The 19079-nt window shown below is 36.8% G+C and overlaps 1 protein-coding gene across 5 annotated transcripts in view; it reads left to right on the forward strand.

Moving 5' to 3' along the window:
• ADAMDEC1 (ADAM like decysin 1) overlaps positions 1 to 17969 on the forward strand; it is a 38559-nt gene extending 20590 nt beyond the window's left edge. For 2 of the 5 annotated variants that reach the window (XM_025394626.1, XM_025394625.1), the window contains 13 exons: positions 4773 to 4891; positions 5774 to 5850; positions 6568 to 6646; positions 8229 to 8305; positions 9784 to 9970; positions 10192 to 10254; positions 11002 to 11073; positions 11389 to 11555; positions 11907 to 11988; positions 12677 to 12807; positions 13671 to 13848; positions 15959 to 16044; positions 17252 to 17969. In XM_025394626.1, the coding sequence (XP_025250411.1) occupies positions 4773 to 4891; positions 5774 to 5850; positions 6568 to 6646; positions 8229 to 8305; positions 9784 to 9970; positions 10192 to 10254; positions 11002 to 11073; positions 11389 to 11555; positions 11907 to 11988; positions 12677 to 12807; positions 13671 to 13848; positions 15959 to 16044; positions 17252 to 17258 (1325 nt within the window). In that variant the 3' untranslated portion in view covers positions 17259 to 17969. Of the gene's footprint in view, positions 1 to 2643; positions 2734 to 4772; positions 4892 to 5773; positions 5851 to 6567; positions 6647 to 8228; positions 8306 to 9783; positions 9971 to 10191; positions 10255 to 11001; positions 11074 to 11388; positions 11556 to 11906; positions 11989 to 12676; positions 12808 to 13670; positions 13849 to 15958; positions 16045 to 17251 lie in introns of all 5 variants that reach the window. The other 3 variants (XR_003120865.1, XM_025394627.1, XM_025394628.1) reach the window with 3 other exon arrangements.
• The last annotated feature ends 1110 nt before the right edge of the window (positions 17970 to 19079 follow it).

Here is a 19079-nt window from a genome sequence, read left to right on the forward strand (position 1 = left end):
GTTAAGATTTCTCCCCCAGTTGTTCCCAGAGCTCTAGGTTTGGCATACCTTCTTCTGGGAACCATGGGTTATAGAAAGCAACAGTTTGCATTAGGTCCCTTAATTGTGCCTCCGAGACACAGGCTCCACTAGCTTTAAGCAGCTGTTTCAATACATTTATATACTGTTGCTGTTGAGCTGATAACTTTGTCCCATGATGAAACCCTAGCTTGAAAATCCCCTCAAACTTTGAAATCCCCACCAGTCACCAATTACTTACTTTGCAGTCACTTCACTTTCATTCTCGAGGGTTTCATCGCCATCCATTGCAGCATTCCTCACGTGGGGCACCACCTGCCGGGTCTGTCCCGCAGATGCTGGCAGATGGATGAAATGAGTATTCAGACACAGGTATGTACTGTAAGAACAGCGAGGTGACGGCCTGGCTCTGGTGGCCAGAGAGCAGCCCTGAGAAGCTGGAGCTGCTTGCTTTTATTCAGTGCAAGCTCAATGCCGAAAACCTGGAGCAAAAACAACCTGTAGGTAATTAACATTTATTGTTCCCCTTTCAGGGAACGTCAGGTGCGTGGATGATCAAAGGTCAGTTCCAGGTCAACATAAGTAGATGAACCTGTTTAAGAGAAAGCCCCCTATACTCCCTTGTACCTGCTCCTTGCCCTCTGCCTCAGGGTTATAGAACAGCTGCCTTCAGTTATTCTTTCCCGGGGCTCTGCAGAATCTTCTGAACTTTCAGAAGGTTTGCGTCCTTTCCCTATAGTTTTTCCCACCACTCTGACCAATCACTCACATTTCCTTTTGCATAACAAATCTTCAAAGGTGCTGTGTATACACTTTTTCTCTAGTTAGTCTCACCCTATTCTCTTCTATCCTACTTCTACAGAGTTTTCATCTCCAGCACTCCACCAAGACTGCTCTTACAGCTTCAAGGATGTTTAATCCAGTGGTCATTTTGGGGGCATTGTATTCTCATGTTTTTCAACTCTTTCTTTCTCTGCCTTCCTCTCTCTTTCCTTTTCCATGGCCTGAAACACACCATTTCATTTGGTGAACTCCTACCTCACACTGGCCTCCTTTACTGGTTCCTCCTCTTCTCCTCAATTTCCTAATGTTGGAATAGCCCAGGGCTCAGTGCTCGATACTCTTTTGTTTTGTAGCAGTGTTCAGTCATTTGGTGATTTATCTAATCTTTAGCTTTAAGTACCATCCACAAGAGGACAACTCCCAACTTTTTGCTTCCACACTAAAATGTACACTTTATTTCTAACAAATCCACTTAGATGCTGTTCATGGTGGGCAGGTCTATGCAAACTGCCCCAAAGCCCAAGGAAGTTGAGAGGCCAAAGAAAGAGGCTAAAAGATCCAGTTTTTTAGAAAACAAGTCTTAATAAGGGGTTACAAAGAGAACTCATGTCTGTGTCCTGAGTGGTGATGAGACAACACAGACAGTGGATCCCTATTCCATTACTCTCCAGATCCAGGGCCTTTATACTGTAGGGGAGGGGTGGTTCAGAAGGGATGTACAGGACAATTGAGGTATGATAGCATCACAGCTGTTTGACCTAAGGGCAAGATTTATAAGTACCTGCTCTTACACAAGGAACAATGGATACACTGGAAATCTTAGAGGGCTCCCAGAACAGGGATTAATCAGAAGCCAGCTTGCCAGATTAGCATCCAAGATGGAGTTGCTTTGGCCTCTACAGATGCCTAGTAGATATCTCAAAACAACATACCCAGAACCTTTCCCGCATATCTATTCTTCCTTCACCTTTCCCCAAGTCTGTCAATGGCAATTCTGTTTGCTCAAGGCAAAAATATCAAGTCATCCTTGATTCCTCTCTTTCTCTCATGTTCTGTATCCAATCCTTCACCAATTCTATTGATTTCACTTTCAAAATATATCTAGTATCTGACCACACCTCACTGCTTCCACTGATACCACTTTCATCTAAGTCACCACCACCTCTCTTAGATTATTGCAATATCCTCCTAAATGATCTCTCTGATTCTACACTTGCCTCTTTGCAGGATATTCTCGACAGATCAGACAGGGCAATCTTATTAAACAAAAGTCAGATTATGTTACTTCTCTGCTCCGAACTCTCCAGTGGCCCCCATTTCACACAGAGTAAAAGCTAAATTTTGTAAGAGTCTACCAGGTCTTGCGCAATCTATTAATTTCTATAACCAACCTACTTGCATATTCTATTATTCACTCTTCTCATTCCATTCCAGCTAGATCCCTGTGGTTTCTTAAATGCACTCTCTGTCCAGGATCTCACATTAAAACCTTATTACTGGCTCTTTCCTCTATCCGGAACTCTTTGTTCCCAAAGAATGATATTGTTCAGTCCCACATCTTCCTGAAGTCTTGGCTTAAAAGTGATCATCTCGACGTGACTATCATTACTTCCCTATTTAAAATTGCAACGCTCACCTCTAATCCAGCATTCACAATCTCCTTTACTCTGATCTATTTCATCACCATAGCATTTATCATCTTCCAACATGTAAATAATTTAATTATTCATAATGTATGCTTCATATGTATAAATATATGTAATATAACATCATTTCCCAATAGAATAAATTTTACAAGGGCATGCATCACTATCTATTCTATTATTTCATTTAACCTGACAGCCTCAAACTGTGCCTGGCCTAAAGTCAGCATTCAATACATATTTGTCAAATGAATACTTGAGTTTTAATATAAAAGAAATATCACAGAAGGTAAGTTGCTTACTGTCTAGAAAAGAATGTAATACTTTTACATTATTTTTTCTTCTATGTAAAAAAATCAAATGTAGTGATTTGACACATCATAGTTAAAATAAGAGTATAATATTGACCCAATGTCTCCATTTTTAAAATATGTTTTTGAGTATTAAGAGGTTGAAATTTCACTCAACCTTGTTTTACTATCATTTTGATATTCATTAAAAATACACTGTTGGGATGCGCATGATGGCTCACGCCTGTAATCCCAGCACTTTAGGAGGCCGAGGCAGTGGATCACGAGGTCAGGAGTTCGAGACCAGCCTAACCAACATGGTGAAACCCCATCTCTACTAAAAATACAAAAATTAGCCAGGTGTGGTGGTACGCAGCTGTAATCCCAGCTACTCAGGAGGTTGAGGCAGGAGAATTGCTTGAACCCAGGAGGCAGAGGTTACAGTGAGCCGAGATCGGGCCACTGCACTCCAGCCTGGGTGACAGAGTGAGACTCTGTCTCAAAACAAACAAATAAAACAAAACAACAACAACACTGATTTGGGTTTTTTGTTGTTGTTGTTTTGATTTTTTACTTTATATATCTTGCAAAGGTTTTTGGCTAAATCACATTGTAATCTACTCTTACAAAGTTTCCCCAAAGACAGATAAGGTAGATAGAACAAGAAGTGAGGAAGGAAAACAGAGATTTTGAGGGCTCTTCCAAAATTGCATGATTAATGCTAGCATTGGGACTAGACATTATTAAAATTCATTCTCATTCCAAGCGCATGGCTTTTTCCACTAATGGACTCATATTCTCTTTTAATAAAAGATCATTTACTCATACATTTCTAGATTTCCTGTTTTAGTATGTGATGAATCCTGCTCAGGACAGCATTGCAACAGAACTTTGGGAGCTGAGTAGGAGGGGATTCTTGCTTTGTGATTTCCTTTCATTTTCTGTATCAGCCAGGTATAAAATCTTCTGTTTTCCCTAATATCACTCTGTCATACTGAGTGGAAAACTGTCTTTAAGCACAGATACGTATGTATGAAAATGTGAGCATTCAGAAATAAGACTGACCTTATATGAATGATTGAATAATTAAAAGAAAAAATAGAAAAAGTATGCTGCCATCTTCCTAATAGGGTACTAAATAATTTTATATATTTTATCTTATTCAAGTTTTACACTAACCTATACCTTAGATAATAAACTAGTACAAAGCTGAAGTGACTTCTACGAGGTTATTCAGCTAGGGCATAAGACCACATCTTTTGGCTCCAAGATAATTTCTTTTCTATTATTTGTAAACAATGAAAATTTGTCTATGTAATGTAATTTCAAGTACATCAAGAAGAACATCGTGTCCATAAACAATATTTCTCCTTCCTCTCTGAGGCTTTAAAACTCTTCAAAGAGAGGCCAACAAAAACTTTATTTCTTTGAAATCTAAAGTCTTGAGGGAAAATGCTGAGAGAAAAAGCATCATGGCTTATTGCCACACTGAGGAATAAAATTACTGCTAGTAGAGTCTTTCCTAAAAGTAAAGTATTATATACAAAGGAAAAATTTTATTTTTAGAGTGTATAGTCAGGAGTTGTGCTTCAGAGGGAAAAGGGTATAAAAAAGAAAAGAAAAAAAAAGGAGTCTTGGAGGGCATTGAGAGAAAATTTCACGATTTTTAAGAAGACTCTAAAGCAAGAAGGAAATAGATTACTACAGGCAAATTCTAGGCTCACACAACCCCTGTTCTTAATTCATAACCTGTCCTTTCTGGGTATGGTGGTCCAGCGTTTGCATGCACTGAGAGATCATCTGAAGAACTGTTTTGTAATCTTCATGTCTTTTCAGAATGCGGAGGGAGAGAAAAAAAAAATCGTTGTCATCAAAGCTGAAGTAGGAGAATCAATTTGTTATTCCTAATGTTTGCTCTCTACATAGGAATGTAGTCTTCACTGCCCTTTTAGCAACCCAACAAATGAAAACAAAACACAACACGACTAAAACTGAAACCTTTAAATCTTTTATGTGAATATTATTTCTCTTTCTCTAGCAATAGCCATAAAGCAAACACCTGAATTAACGCTCCATGAAATAGTTCGTCCTATAAAACTTCACATTTTACACAAAAGAGAGATCGCGAGCAACCAGACAGAAAAGCATGGCAAAGAGGTAAGCAAGGTGAATGACTGTGGTAGATGTTACAATCATCCAAAGAGGCAATAAAAAGCCTTTTCACTAACAGTAGTGATGTTACTACAGTTACCATCTAATAGTTTCATATTGAAGCCCATGTATACAACTCCCCTTTGTTCAGGAGACAGCTCACAATTTCTCAGAATGCTGCTATGGTTAAGCAGCAGAGTCAACAATGTCACTTGATAAGAAAAGATAAAGCTGCTTAGACATTTCTCTCAGTTTGAGAGTGAGGAGAGAAGCCCAGGAAGGTCAGCCATCTTTAACTGAGATGTTGTTCCTGGCCAGCCTCACCACCACCCCTTTTCTCCACTGAATTGTCTTTTTCCTCAGCCATTTTGTCAATAGTGAAGAATTAAATTTTGTATCCGTAGTTAACACAATATTTCTACTATTGATTAAAGATATCAATTATTTGACTATTACATTGTTGCAAGTATTTCCCTCATTTTGTAATTGTTACCTAATTCTTAGTGGGTTGTGAGTTGTTGTTGTTGTTGTTGTTGTTTTTAAGTGTATTTAGTTTGGTTTTAAAGTAAGAAAAATACACACCTTGTTTTGATTCCCTGGCTGGGGGATCCTGAGACAGTATACTGTACATTAGGACAAATGAGAAGTCCCTATCTCATGTATTACAGCTAGTTTAATCTATAAGTGTTATTATCACATAATTCTACTTTTTGAAAGTCCATTTTAGTGCATAATGTGTTTTGTCTTACATATTTTGAAAACACCAGAGAACTGATTTTATCCTATATGCATTTGTAATTGTTCTTCTAATATATACTACATATATCATTACAATTATTTTAGTTTGTTCAGAAATATAAATTGTTTGGTGTAATTAAATGTTTTCAGGAAAGGTATGAACCCGAAGTTCAATATCAGATGATCTTAAATGGAGAAGAAATCATTCTCTCCCTACAAAAATCCAAGTAAGTTGTACCTTCCAAAAGTCTAATCACTGGATTAGGTTATGAAATTGGGGAGCAATCTTTTTCAGGCTCCATTTAGTGTGGTTTGACATAGAAGACATGAGGCATTTTGAGCTTTACATGATATTAGTTTGTGCTAAAAAGGCAGATTTCCTAGGAAATTATATACAAAGTGTAAAACAAAAGGAATGGCATATGTAAATGTCTTTCTTCCTTGACCTTCCGGGAACTTACTGAACATCTTTTTCTACTCATATAAACTCAAGACTTTGATGATGCTTTCTATTCTTTTATGAGAATGTATGTCCAAGGCTGATTCAAGATGCATGGCCTAGAGATAGATTCCAGGGGATAGGGTTCCTCCTAGTTTTATAACAGTTAGTAAACTTCTCCCTGAATGCAATGGGCCTATAAGCATATTTGTGACTCAGCACCCTTCAAAGGTTCTGTAGAGGTTGTGTCCTTGGTGCAGGAAATCTCAAAATGACTAGTTTGAAGACAGGGAATCTACAGATGAGAAGGAGATGAGATTTAATAGGAAGAACTAACTCTCTGATTTGCTTCAGTAGCAGAGCTCCAATATTGGAAGAGGATTAGTAGGTCAGAACCTTAGCTATTTCTCATTGTAGACACTATCACTTTTTTAGTGCTGAAGTTCAGGAAGTTCTGCCTTTCTTACCACCCAGAGTGGTTCATGCAGCTCTCTGCTCTCTACAGGCATCTCCTGGGGCCAGACTATACTGAAACACTGTACTCACCCAGAGGAGAGGAAATCACCACGAAGCCTGAGAACATGGTAGGGTCCGAATCCTTTGTGAGACTCTTTTGAGTTTTAGATGTTATTAGTTTGCACTAATGTTAACTAAGATCCCCAAAGGACTCAATTATTTTATAAAATTCATAGGTCCAAGAACAACTTCAAAAAATAATCAAAGGACTTGAAAGCAAGGTGCTCATCTGTGACCAATGAGACAACAGTTTGGAAAATCACATTCAGCTTTTAAAACATAGGAGCAGCAGAAGGCTTCCAAGTGTCACATTTTTGGAAGCAACCAAAAGTCCACTTGTCCCTAGACCATTTTATCCATAGGTTAGAAAAATTCTTCTCTATGGGTACTTAAAACCTCATGTCACTATTTACTATTTTCTGGAGATATATGCATTTATCCTGAGGTCAGCAATGAAATATCAATTATTTAATTAATATTTTTATATCTGATTAAATCATTATCCTGTAGATAATGCCAGGGCCAAATGTCAGACATTAAGAATCATGGCATATAGTATCAGGAAGAGAATACAACAAATCTCAGTCAAGAGGTGTTCATGTTCCCAAGCTAGGAGAGTTTCTCAGAGCCATCCTACAAGGTACCCTAAACGTGTATTTCTCTATTTAAAAAAAAAAAAATAGACTTCTACCACAAAATGGTTCTTTGTTCCCCATGCTCATCAAAACTTATTTCATGAACGTCTGAATTTTTGCTAACACTATCTTCAGCGGACAGTGTCTGATAAATTAATTCATGCTATAATTGTTAATAGCTGATGATACATTAATGAGGAATATTCTCAAGTCTTCTATGAAAAAATGTTTATGTTGACAAGATCTCTTCCAAACAGGGAGAAAAGACCACAGATGGAATTTCAGACCCTGAGGCAGGTCAATTTATTTCGCACTGGAGTTTTTTCGTTACCTTTTTTGGATCACTCCACCTAAGTGGCCCCTTAACTTTGCAGATGCGGGCCAGCAATCATGTCTGAATCTCTAGCTGTAGACAAGTAACTTTGAGTCTTTGAGGCTGATAAAGGGATTCCACTAATAGATCAATTAAAACAGTGATTAAATCAGTTAGTCTGAGGAGCTCAGGAGTGACAGTGTGAAGTATTGAGGATTCCCCAGTCTAGAAAAATAGACGTCTCATTTTACTTATTTGTAATGCACAGTGCCTTTGGGACTCAGGACAGGGAAGCCAAATTCTTGAGCACTGACCCCCAAACCTGAGGACCCACCGGGAGTACTGTAAATCCCTAGAGTATTGGCCACTTCTCAGAGAAAACAACCACCTTCACTACGAGCCCACCTAAGTTTAACTTCCCTGGACTCTTCCTTAGTGTAAATTAATGTCAGAAAAACAGCTCAGCCACCAAATATACAGAGCTTCCAGTGAAGCAATTCTGAAAACCTCGGAGGTTCTTGCTGTTTGTGTGTCTGAGAATTGCTCTGGCCACAGTCACTACTTGAAGAATTTTTACATATTCAAGACAGTAGCTTTCCTCACAACTGTGATACATGTATTCTCATAGTTCATACATTTTACACACACACACACACACACACACACACATTTCTGAAGCATAATTTCTTTTTTCCACTCCAGGAACACTGTTACTATAAAGGAAACATCCTAAATGAAAAGAATTCTGTTGCCAGCATTAGTACTTGCGACGGGTTGAGGTAAGAACTACTATCAAAATCATTCAAGATCAAGATGCTTTTTATTACACAGAATTAAGGGCTACTAGATATTGTCTTCTTACTATTTTGGTAAATTTTTCATTGCTGAAATGCTGAATATATGTGGTTAAAGGGAAGAACAAAGTATTACCCTGACAGTCATTTCATAATCTGCTGCTCTAGGAGAAGTCAGGCCTAGAATGGTAAAACAAGAATGCTACACTGTGGACCTTGATGGTGTCTGGATCCACTTCTGTGTTTGTCCACCCTACTCTCTGAAACAGTTACTTCTTGTTTTCTAAAACATTCTTCCCTGCAATTGTCACAATTGAACTTAATTGTAGAAGTATATGTGTTTCTGTTTACATAGATAATTCTTGCCAATGAGAGAAAGTTTGGAAAGTAAGAAAAAGCACAAATAAGAAAATAACAGGCCAAGCGTGGTGGCTCACACCTGTAATCCCAGCACTTTGGGAGGCCGAGGTGGGGGGATCATGAGGTCAAGAGATCGAGACCATCCTGGCTAACACGGTGAAACCGCGTTTCTACTAAAAATGCAAAAAAAAAATTAGCTGGGTGTGGTGGCGGGCACCTGTAGTCCCAGCTACTCAGGAGGCTGAGGCAGAAGAATGACATGAACCTGGGAGGTGGAGCTTGCAGTGAGCCAAGATAGCTCCACTGCACTCTAGCCTAGGCGACAGAGCGAGACTCCATCTCAAAACAAAAAAAAAAAGAAAAAGAAAATAATAACTACCACAAAAGTTGACCTCTAAGTGATCAGTGTTATTAACATTTTGTCATGTTGGCACCCTTATATACACATATAGACAAATGTATCTTTCACAGCATTGAAATAAAAAAATAGAATACATTGTTCTTCCAACATGGCTCATAACACACATGAAAAGTTTTTCACATATCATAACATACCTTCAGGAATATAATTTTGAACAGTTATGTTGGATTGTAATATTTTATTATATGGATTAACCTTCTATTTATGAACAAATTATCATACTATTATGATTATAGAAACAGGGATTCTTTAAGCTACTTCTAATCCCAGCATGTTACTCTGGTTGGCCTGTTGATCATTCATGTTCCCCTCTGGGGTTCTTGCTATCTAAACATTCCCTTACTCCATTTTCCATTATAGTCCTAGGATCTGCCATGAAATATTTGTTAAATGAATCAATAAACTATGGAAAAATATTTACCATGGTGCAAATTCCAAATTCTTTGGGGTTGCTTCATCTTTATAATTCTTGTTCAGAATTATCTTGGTAAGTAAGCTAGGCTTCATTTTATATCGACAAATAGTGATTCTAACTTACATTACCAAAAGTTAGCTGAAAGGTCTAAGAATGACAAGACTATGTGTGAAATTGGGATGGAGGGGCAGACATCAATCCATTCTTGGATGCAAATATGACTCTGTGTGTCAGGAATCCTGAAATACAAGTCTCTATATCTCCCAGAGGATACTTCACACATCATCATCAAAGATACCTGATAAAACCTCTGAAAAGCACAGATGAGAAAGAACATGCCATCTTTACATCTAACCAGGAGGAACAAGACCCAGCTAACTACACATGTGGTGTGAGGAGCACTGGCGGGAAACAAGGCCCAATTCGAATCTCTAGATCACTCAAAAGCCCAGAGGTGAATACAATTCCATTACCTCATCATTTACTTCAATTGTCTCAGCAAAGATAGGTGATATACTACTATTCTTAGAAATGAGTAACATGTGTCAAGTCTATAATTTATTTACTTATTTTTCTATTTATCTTCTATTTTAGGGGAAAAAAGTCTCCTTTTAAGCTTTAGAATCTTTTAGGATAAAGACAGTGACTAACAATGTTCTTTTATTCTTTGTAAAGCAAGAAGACTTTCTTCGGGCACAGAAATACATTGATCTCTATTTGGTGCTGGATAATGCCTTTGTGAGTATGAAACACACAGGCCACTTGGCCAGTTCAGTCACCTTTTAAGTTTACTTATCAAGCAAAAGCAAGCAATAAACTATTTTAGCTAATAATGGGGCATTTGTCCACCTGGGTGTCTTGGCTGTTTACCTGCCTAGCCAGCAATAGTTATTATCTCCTCATCCCCTTTAATATCCATCTGCCACGAACATATTTAGATATTGGCGATATACTTAACACCAGATAGCTACAGGAAATCAACCAAAAAAGAAAAATAAAAAGAATGCATTATTAAAATATTACAATACTTCATATCTTAATATAAAATTAAATATATTTAATATAAATATTATGTCAATATAAAATCAACACAAAACTCTATATAACTTAGAAATTATATTGATAGATACAGAGGAAAATACTAGAATCTACATTTCTATCTAGCAAATGTTGCTTTGTAATCAAATTTTAATCACATGATTCCGTTTAAAAACCTTAAAATTGTTAATTTGATTTATTCAACTTAAAATCATAAAATTATAAGAACATTAAAATTTTACATGAATGTCTCACTTTTATCAAAAAACTCTTAACATTTGAAATAGAATTTGCCAGAACACAGTCTTACATTATTTAATTATGGAATACACAGATGTTCATTGTAGTGAAATGCATAATTTTTCTTAAAATGTGAAATCCTGTATGCCATCAGCTTTCTCAGTGTAATTTGCCATTTCACTATACTTTGTGTTTTGTATTTTACAGTATAAGAACTATAATGAGAATCTAACTCTGATAAGAAGCTTTGTGTTTGATGTGATGAACCTACTCAATGTGGTAAGACATTAGTCATGTAAACCTCGTGTTTCTGCATAGAAGCCTGGAACTTCCCTATGATTTCACCAACAAGAAGTTAAAAAGGTCACAAATGCCTTAAGTTAAACAGTTCAGGGAAATTTTAGCAGAACAAGGATCAACATCAAGGTGAAATTATATGCATTGCAACAAAGACAATTTTTAAAATTTTTACTTTCAAAATGGAAATTCATTACTTACAGTCTGTCACTTTATCCATCACTTGGGGTCAACAAAAGTTCTCAAACACAAAAGGAATCCTGAACATTTGTATGAAGATAAATGCTCTTTCTACAGATTTATAACACCATAGATGTTCAAGTGGCCTTGGTAGGTATGGAAATCTGGTCTGACGGTGATAAGATAAAGGTGGTGCCCAGCGGAAGTACCACGTTTAACAACTTCCTGAGATGGCACAGTTCCAACCTGAGGGAAAAGATCCACGACCATGCTCAGCTCCTCAGGTGAGCACATGCTGGCCAGGTGAATGTAGGCAGAATGGATCACTATCCCCAAGGTTCCTTAGCAAGGGTTTCAGCTCCGTAATAGTTCCCTGATCAACCGTCAGAATGCTTGACATTGTACCACTAGCAATTCACCTGTGAGATTATTGGATCAATAATCAGATGATAGAATGAGCTCTTGGATATAAGATAACCATCTATGGTCATTATAACACGAAGGAATAGAAGTTTTTTTGGGCCTAGTCCATATAAAAAGGCTAGGGCAGTGAGGCAATTCATTAACATAATTAACAAAAGCTAATTGTTACAAAGGCTCAGATTGTGACAGTAGTATCTGTAACTTTCATACAGCGGGATTAGCTTCAACAATCGACGCGTGGGACTGGCAGCTTCAAATTCCTTGTGTTCCCCATCTTCGATTGCTGTTATTGAGGTGTGTAAATTTATAGTAAGCCTCCCTGTGGTTCTGCATCCTCTATGAAGTCCAGCATAACACCTTATATAGAATGAGCAAAATGAACATTTGCTGAATCAATGAATCAAGGTAGAAATGAAACTACTGGTAGGTCATTGCACTGAAGACCCCTTGGATTATGAAACAGAACATCTCCTTACATCAGCCTTGCTAGAGCATGCCATGTCATTCTTTAGTTCATGTTAGAAAACCAGAGTAGGAATATTGGAACAGAAAGGAGATCCAATACCCTCTGTGACCCGGGTTAACACTATTCATCCCCAGTATCTGTGGCCAGAGAGGCCAGACAAGGAAGAAAGGTGCATGCAGATGTCATGTGTCCAAGCACTCCAGTGTCATAGATATCATAGCAATAGGTTTTGGAGACCTCTGATATGGTGCCTATGAGTACTTCCTATGAAGAATGTAATTAATTTAACCATGATTTACTGGTAACTTAGTATCCATTAGTTCAACAAATATTTACTGAATAAAATATATTGTATCCATAGGACCCAATCACTTCCAATGCTCTTTCAACATTTTGCAATACACGGGAGCGAATGGTTCACTAGTTTTCATCTCTTAAGCCATTTTTAAAGACTGCACATTGGCAACAATTGAATAAAAACAGAATAAATAAATGTGTCTACTTTTTTTTTTCCAGGCTAAAAAAAAGAATAGTGTGGCTCTTGTAGCAGTGATGTCACATGAGCTGGGCCATGTCCTTGGTATGCCTGATGTTCCATTCGACACCAAGTGTCCCTCTGGCAGTTGTGTGATGAATCAGTATCTGAGGTGAGACCTCATCATCCTAGAAGAAGAGAGATGTTTTCCAAATCTTAAAGAATTCGGAAGCAGTCTACAGATGTTGGATGGGCATATTTTTTCCCAAGGGTTGTGTATCCCATTAATTCAACCTCCGGTCTCTTGAGGCACAAATTTTAAAAACTACCAGGGCTCATTCTTTAAGATTTATAAATATGCCAAGATAGAGCTTGCAAGTATGGTGACCTTATAATTTTAACTTAAAATGAGTCTAACTTAAAATGAACCCATAGTTTCTAAAAATATTCATCTCATTATGATGACGACAGGATCGTCTTATACTCCTATCATCAATCAACCAATCATCTATTTTTGCCGATTTATGAATTACCTGTGAATGCCAGGCACTTTGCAAAGACTTTGGGATAGAAAAATAAATCAAACATACTTTGTTCTTGAAATGCTCACAAAGAAGAAGAGAAATATTTCCATACAGCCCAGAAGCCTGCAACTACTTCCTTTCACTGATTCATTATTATTGTCTCTTGCCCCTCATTTCTCAATGCAAAATAAGTGGATTATTACAAATGGTGATAGCTGTCACTGCTGTCCTTTAGAACAATACTAAATGGCCACATGGAAATGGAAATCCTTTCAGCTCTATGACTTAGGCTCTAGGAAAAAAATTTCCAAATACCACAGTATGCATGTTCTATCACCTACCACATTTAATACAGTACAGTCCTAAATGGTTGCCAAATTTGGAATTTCCATTGAGGTCGATAATACAGTTAGATAAGTCAGAGTCTCATGTTTCTTTATCTTCATTCTGTGTTTCACGCAGAAGGCACCACACTGTATATCATATTATTTGAGTTTTCTTCTGATTACAGTTCAAAATTCCCAAAGGATTTCAGTACGTCTTGCCGCGCACATTTTGAAAGATACCTTTTATCTCAGAAACCAAAGTGCCTGCTGCAAGCACCTATTCCTACAAATATAATGACAACACCAGTGTGTGGGAACCACCTTCTGGAAGTGGGAGAAGATTGTGATTGTGGCTCTCCTAAGGTATTATTTATTAGATTTTGACTGGGGCGGAAGAATTATGCAGTTTTCTTTTTGTTTTCCAATATTCTTTTGGAAATTCTTTCTAAAGACAAACTTCGCATCATAGTAAAAAGTAGATTTGCACTTGTGTTTTTGCAACCGAATTTAGTAAACTTTGAAAGGCATTTCAAAAACCAGGACATGATTTTGATGTAATTATATGAAGTTAAATGTAAAGAAGTTAATTGTTAACTATAACATGTCACTTATGATCTTTCCAAAACGTGTATTAGTCAGAAATCCCTAAATGACATAATGTCACAGTTGATCATCTGTTGAACAGGAACAATTAGAGATCTAGAAGTAAGTTCTCCTCAGAGGGAGAGTTGGTCTTTTCTCAGCAAGCCAACGTGTAAACCAGGTTATAAACAAAACAGAGAAGAAAGAGGAAAAGAAAAAATAATCACAAAAATCTGTAGAAAATGGGCTATTAACATAGAACATCCAGAATAAGCACTATGATTCTGTTAATTTCTAGAAATCAGACTCTTTCAAGGCATTTGTATACTCTAAACAACGCTGACCACTTGCAATCCCATTGGCTTCTAAAAGATATTTCTGTTGTCGTAACAAGTTTCTTTTACTTTTAAGACAAAGACTAAGAATTCTTATTTGAAGAGATTGCACATATCAGATAATCTGAAAATTACTCTCATATACACCATATCTTCTATTACAAATATACAAAATATTGCCATTGTCCCAATTTAGAGACAAAATGAGGCTCAGAAAAGTTAACTAGTTTCAAAGATACACAGCTAATCATTGGTGAAGCAGGATGCAGCCCAAGAAGTATCCATTACTTAAGATGGCTCTGTGACAATGAGCATGGTGTCTAAACTCGCTATGCTTTGGTTTATGTATTCAGAAATTTTAGGTGGTTAGATTACATCAGAAGTCTATGCAGCATAACTTAGTCATTTGTGAAGAATATTGTAAACTTTCTGTTAATTATAAAGACGCATGGAATTTTACAAAAGATTTGACATTTTATAATAAATTAGAGTATGTTTATCTCATTCTTACTTGCTTACATTCCTCTATGGTTTCTTGGGTGGAAGACAATTGAAGATACTCAAAACCCTAGGTACTTCTGGTTTCAGCAAGTAAATGGTATGTATTTACAGAAAGGAAAGGGGGAAAGAAGAAGGAAGAGGCCAAGAGAGGACCATTGTATACAGAATATGTAACATCTAAAATTCTTGAATTATGTCAGTCAACTCCTGTATTATTTTCATATCTTGTTGATATTTTTCCTCTGTAATTGAATAAAACTAGAGATTTTGGGCTTAGGAACAACTGAATTTCTAAATAACTGTTTTCTTATCCAAAAAGTAGTATATATACTTTATACAGTATTGTTTATTGATTAATCCAATTTCTCATAGATCTGATATACCAGTTTATTATTCCTAGGTATATAATTAGGGTTTTTTTTCTATTTCAAAAATAAGCTTTCTGTCTAGTATTTCTCCCAGGCATGACACTATTTTAAAGATTGTAACGTGACAATGCATTTTAATGTCAAATCTCTTCATTGCTTTGTCATTACCGTTCTTATTGCAAACTTGTCCTCAAATTCCATTGAGATTTGATGGAAATGCATGAAATTTATATTTAACTTTGAAGGGCACTGATATTTTTACAACATTAAGCATTGTCTTAAAAGACAAGTTGCCTTTAAATTTTCTGAGGAAATTTATATATATAAAGTTCTTCATGGAGTTCCTGCACTTTTGAAAGGCCTTCTAAATTATTTTCATATTTTTCTTTCTGCTGTATGTCATATTTTTTTAGTTTGGACATACACATCATATATCTAGACAAAATTTATTTTTGAAAAATTCTTGAATAATTCTATTTCTCACCTTCTAAGGAGTAGTCTTCATTGCTGATGATATTTTGTTTTCTATTTTTCAATGTCCTTGGTCATTGTCACTGGAATTCGCCTATCAGAGTAATTTAGCTTAAAAAGTAAACTTTCATTGCCATCTTGTACCAGAATTCTATCACCTAGTCTATGGGAAGAAAGTGTTGAACCACCTTTTTCCATTGTGTGTGTGCTTTGAAGGAATGTACCAACCTCTGCTGCGAAGCCCTAAAGTGTAAACTGAAGCCTGGAACTGATTGTGGAGGAGACGCTCCAAACCATACCACGTAAGACCTTTTGCTTTCTTTGTTCCAAAGCGTTTTCTCACTTTTATTTCACATTTGAGAAAAATATGCCACTGGGTTCTATAATACACTAAAACACGATGTATTTTATATTTTTCAAATGACTCAATTTTGGAGAGGAAAACTAGCAACCATTAAGAACATGACGAAGGATTGTGGACAAACACTCATGAGAAAGTAGCTACTTTGACCCTTGTGAGATTAGGGCTGCTGGAATCTATGCCAAAACCTGTTTAAATTCCTGTTAGAGAATGATGAGTTTAATACCAACCAAAATGAGAAAAGAAAAGTGTATTTAAAAACAGCTTTGGTTGATGAGCTCATTTTATTCTTGGTTAAAAGCTGATAGTTTTAATTTGCAAGCCTGTCAGAAAATCAATAGCATTTAAGAACATGCTATAAAATTTGACAATTTTACTCCATTTAAAGTGTTTCAATGAGTCATAATCCAGGTAGTAGTTCTGTGTCTTATACAGTTCTATATGAGTTGGGCTACGGAACCCAATTACTTGGAAAATGGTACTTGTTTCAATGAAAAATAACCTCTAAATATAAAAATGGCAACAAGAAAAATCAAAAATAGGGGAAAGACTCAGGATACATTTTCTTTACTCCCCTTTCCCGAATCTTTTCTGGAATAGAAACTGCAGAAAGAGTATAAAGAAAATAATTGACTCAAGCACCATCAATTATCATTTCATTGGGAACGGATCGGCAAGGTCAAAGATAAGGACCAATGCTTGGTTATTTACCAAGCACCATTTAATGCAGCCTACGTGAATCATGGAATGATTCCACTCTGCAGGAAATTCTGGAAATTGTGCCCAGGCCAGAAACATAGCATCGCAAAAGAAAAAGAATCATCCAGCTATTTAGGGACTTGGAACCCTAGGTGAACATGCCTCTTGCTGTGCAAGATACGCAATTTATACCATGGAAAGAAAATTGGAGGTGGACTCAGGAAACTAAAATTCTAGTCTTTTCTGCCCCAAACTAGCTGTGGGACTTTAAATGCAGTTAAACTAGATTTTTTTTCACTCATAAAATACAGCGAATAATATTGTCTCTTAAATAATATGAGTTCTTATTCACATAATTTACATTCTATACATTTTCATTATTGTTATTACATAATATTTTATAACTTGTAATAACCCTGGCTTCCAAACTTTATTTTTCCTTTAATCAGAGAGTGAATCCAAAAGTCTGCTTCACTGAGATGCTGCCTTGCCAGGACAAGAACCAACAACTCTAACTGTCCCAGGAATCTTGTGAATTTTCACCTGTGTACTTAGACATAATGGTCTTTCACTTGTTATTCCACTTTCTATATTGTTATCAGTCCAGGAAACAGGTAAACAGATGTACTTAGAGACATTGGCTGTTTGTTTAGGCCTAATCTTTCTTTCTTTTTTTTTTTTTTTTTTAAGGTCATGAATTTGTGACTTAGTTCTGTCCTTTGGAGAACAAAAGAAAGTAGCCTTCCATCAAAGCACCTTAAAATGCACCGCTGAAGTATTCAGAGTTAACACTCCAGAATTGTTAAATTACAAGTACTATGCTTTAACGCTTCTTTCATCTTACTAGTATGGCCTATAAAAAAATAATACCACGTGATGGGGGAAGGCTTTGGCAATAGAAAGAAGAATAGAATTCAGGTTTTATGTTATTCCTCTGTGTTCACTTTGCCTTGCTCTTGAACATGCAGTATTTTTCTATCTCATGCCAAGAATGATTAAATGTAAATATTTTTCATTTTCTCATTTATATCCTATACACATCTCCTTCATCATTATATATGAAGTTTATTCTGAGAAGTCTACATCGCTTACATTTTAATTGAGCCAGCAAAGAAGGCTTAATGATTTAATGAACCATAATGTCAATAAAAATGCAACTTTTGAGGCTTTTCTGTGTGGTCATTTATGAAACAGTATTTTCAAGCTTCTTTGTAGATTTGTGTTAGGTGTTGAAGCCTCACATCATTGGAAAATCGTCGCTCTGGTAATTTAATAATATTGTCACAGATAGCCAAGCAATGCTATATGGATATGAGAAAAGGAGGTCGTGTCATCTTTTCACGCCCAAAATGGCATGATGTGAGGCCAGTCACCGGGAAGACTAGGCTTCTTCCTGAGGTTTCCTTCTCTAAATAATTTTTAACAATTAATGAAAGTTACCTAAATTTCCACAGATGTCTATGCTGGGAGACTAGAAACTCAGACATATGTTTAAAGATTGGGCTTTGAAACCAAGGGCCTCCTGGGATGCACTGCATGCTGGTGTTGGCCGTCTCCCCCTTTATGGCCTCGCTGTCATCGATGGGCTGGCACTGCCAGTGTTTCCTGTGAAGCTGAGTGCCAGGTGTGGGTGTCAGCCCGGCTGCGGCCCCAGGATATGCCTTGCCAGGATCTCCACTGCCCACTGGTCTGATATGAATTTCTAGCCAATTCTTCCAAGGAAAAAGAGCTTCTTAGGGCATCCTTTCCACCCCACCCCCAACCCCTGACCTTGTGCTCAGGTAGAGGCTTCCTATAGTAAAACTGACTGAGCTGCAGGGATTAAAATCAGTGGCATGCTGGAGACTTCTAGTACAGGCTTGTGAATGTCAACTGTTAAACTTTAAGGAGTATTGTGAGCTGGTTGCTCAACACAGCCACTACGGAAACCCAACCTATATAAATTCATAATTAAATAAATTCTAGCAAAAGCAGAGGAAATACTCAAAACATATCACCCCCTGTTCTACTACATTTGACTCATCTATGCTCTATGGTTATTTAAGTCTCTGACACCTCTTCCCTACTCTCTGACCAGTGACACCACATTGCAATGGTGTATGATAGGAGAACTTTAGCACAGAATAGCTAAATGCTACAAATCGAGGTTTGATTTATTGTTTTATTTATTATCTATACTTAAGAAAGTGATGGAGTTTTAATTTAAAAGTAAGTCTTGTTTATAGCAATTAAAATGTGAAAGCATAGAATTTTGAGAGGATATGTTTTCATTATTTG

The sequence above is a fragment of the Theropithecus gelada genome, chromosome 8, assembly GCF_003255815.1.
Source record: "Theropithecus gelada isolate Dixy chromosome 8, Tgel_1.0, whole genome shotgun sequence".
In the NCBI taxonomy this organism is placed as follows: domain Eukaryota; kingdom Metazoa; phylum Chordata; class Mammalia; order Primates; family Cercopithecidae; genus Theropithecus; species Theropithecus gelada.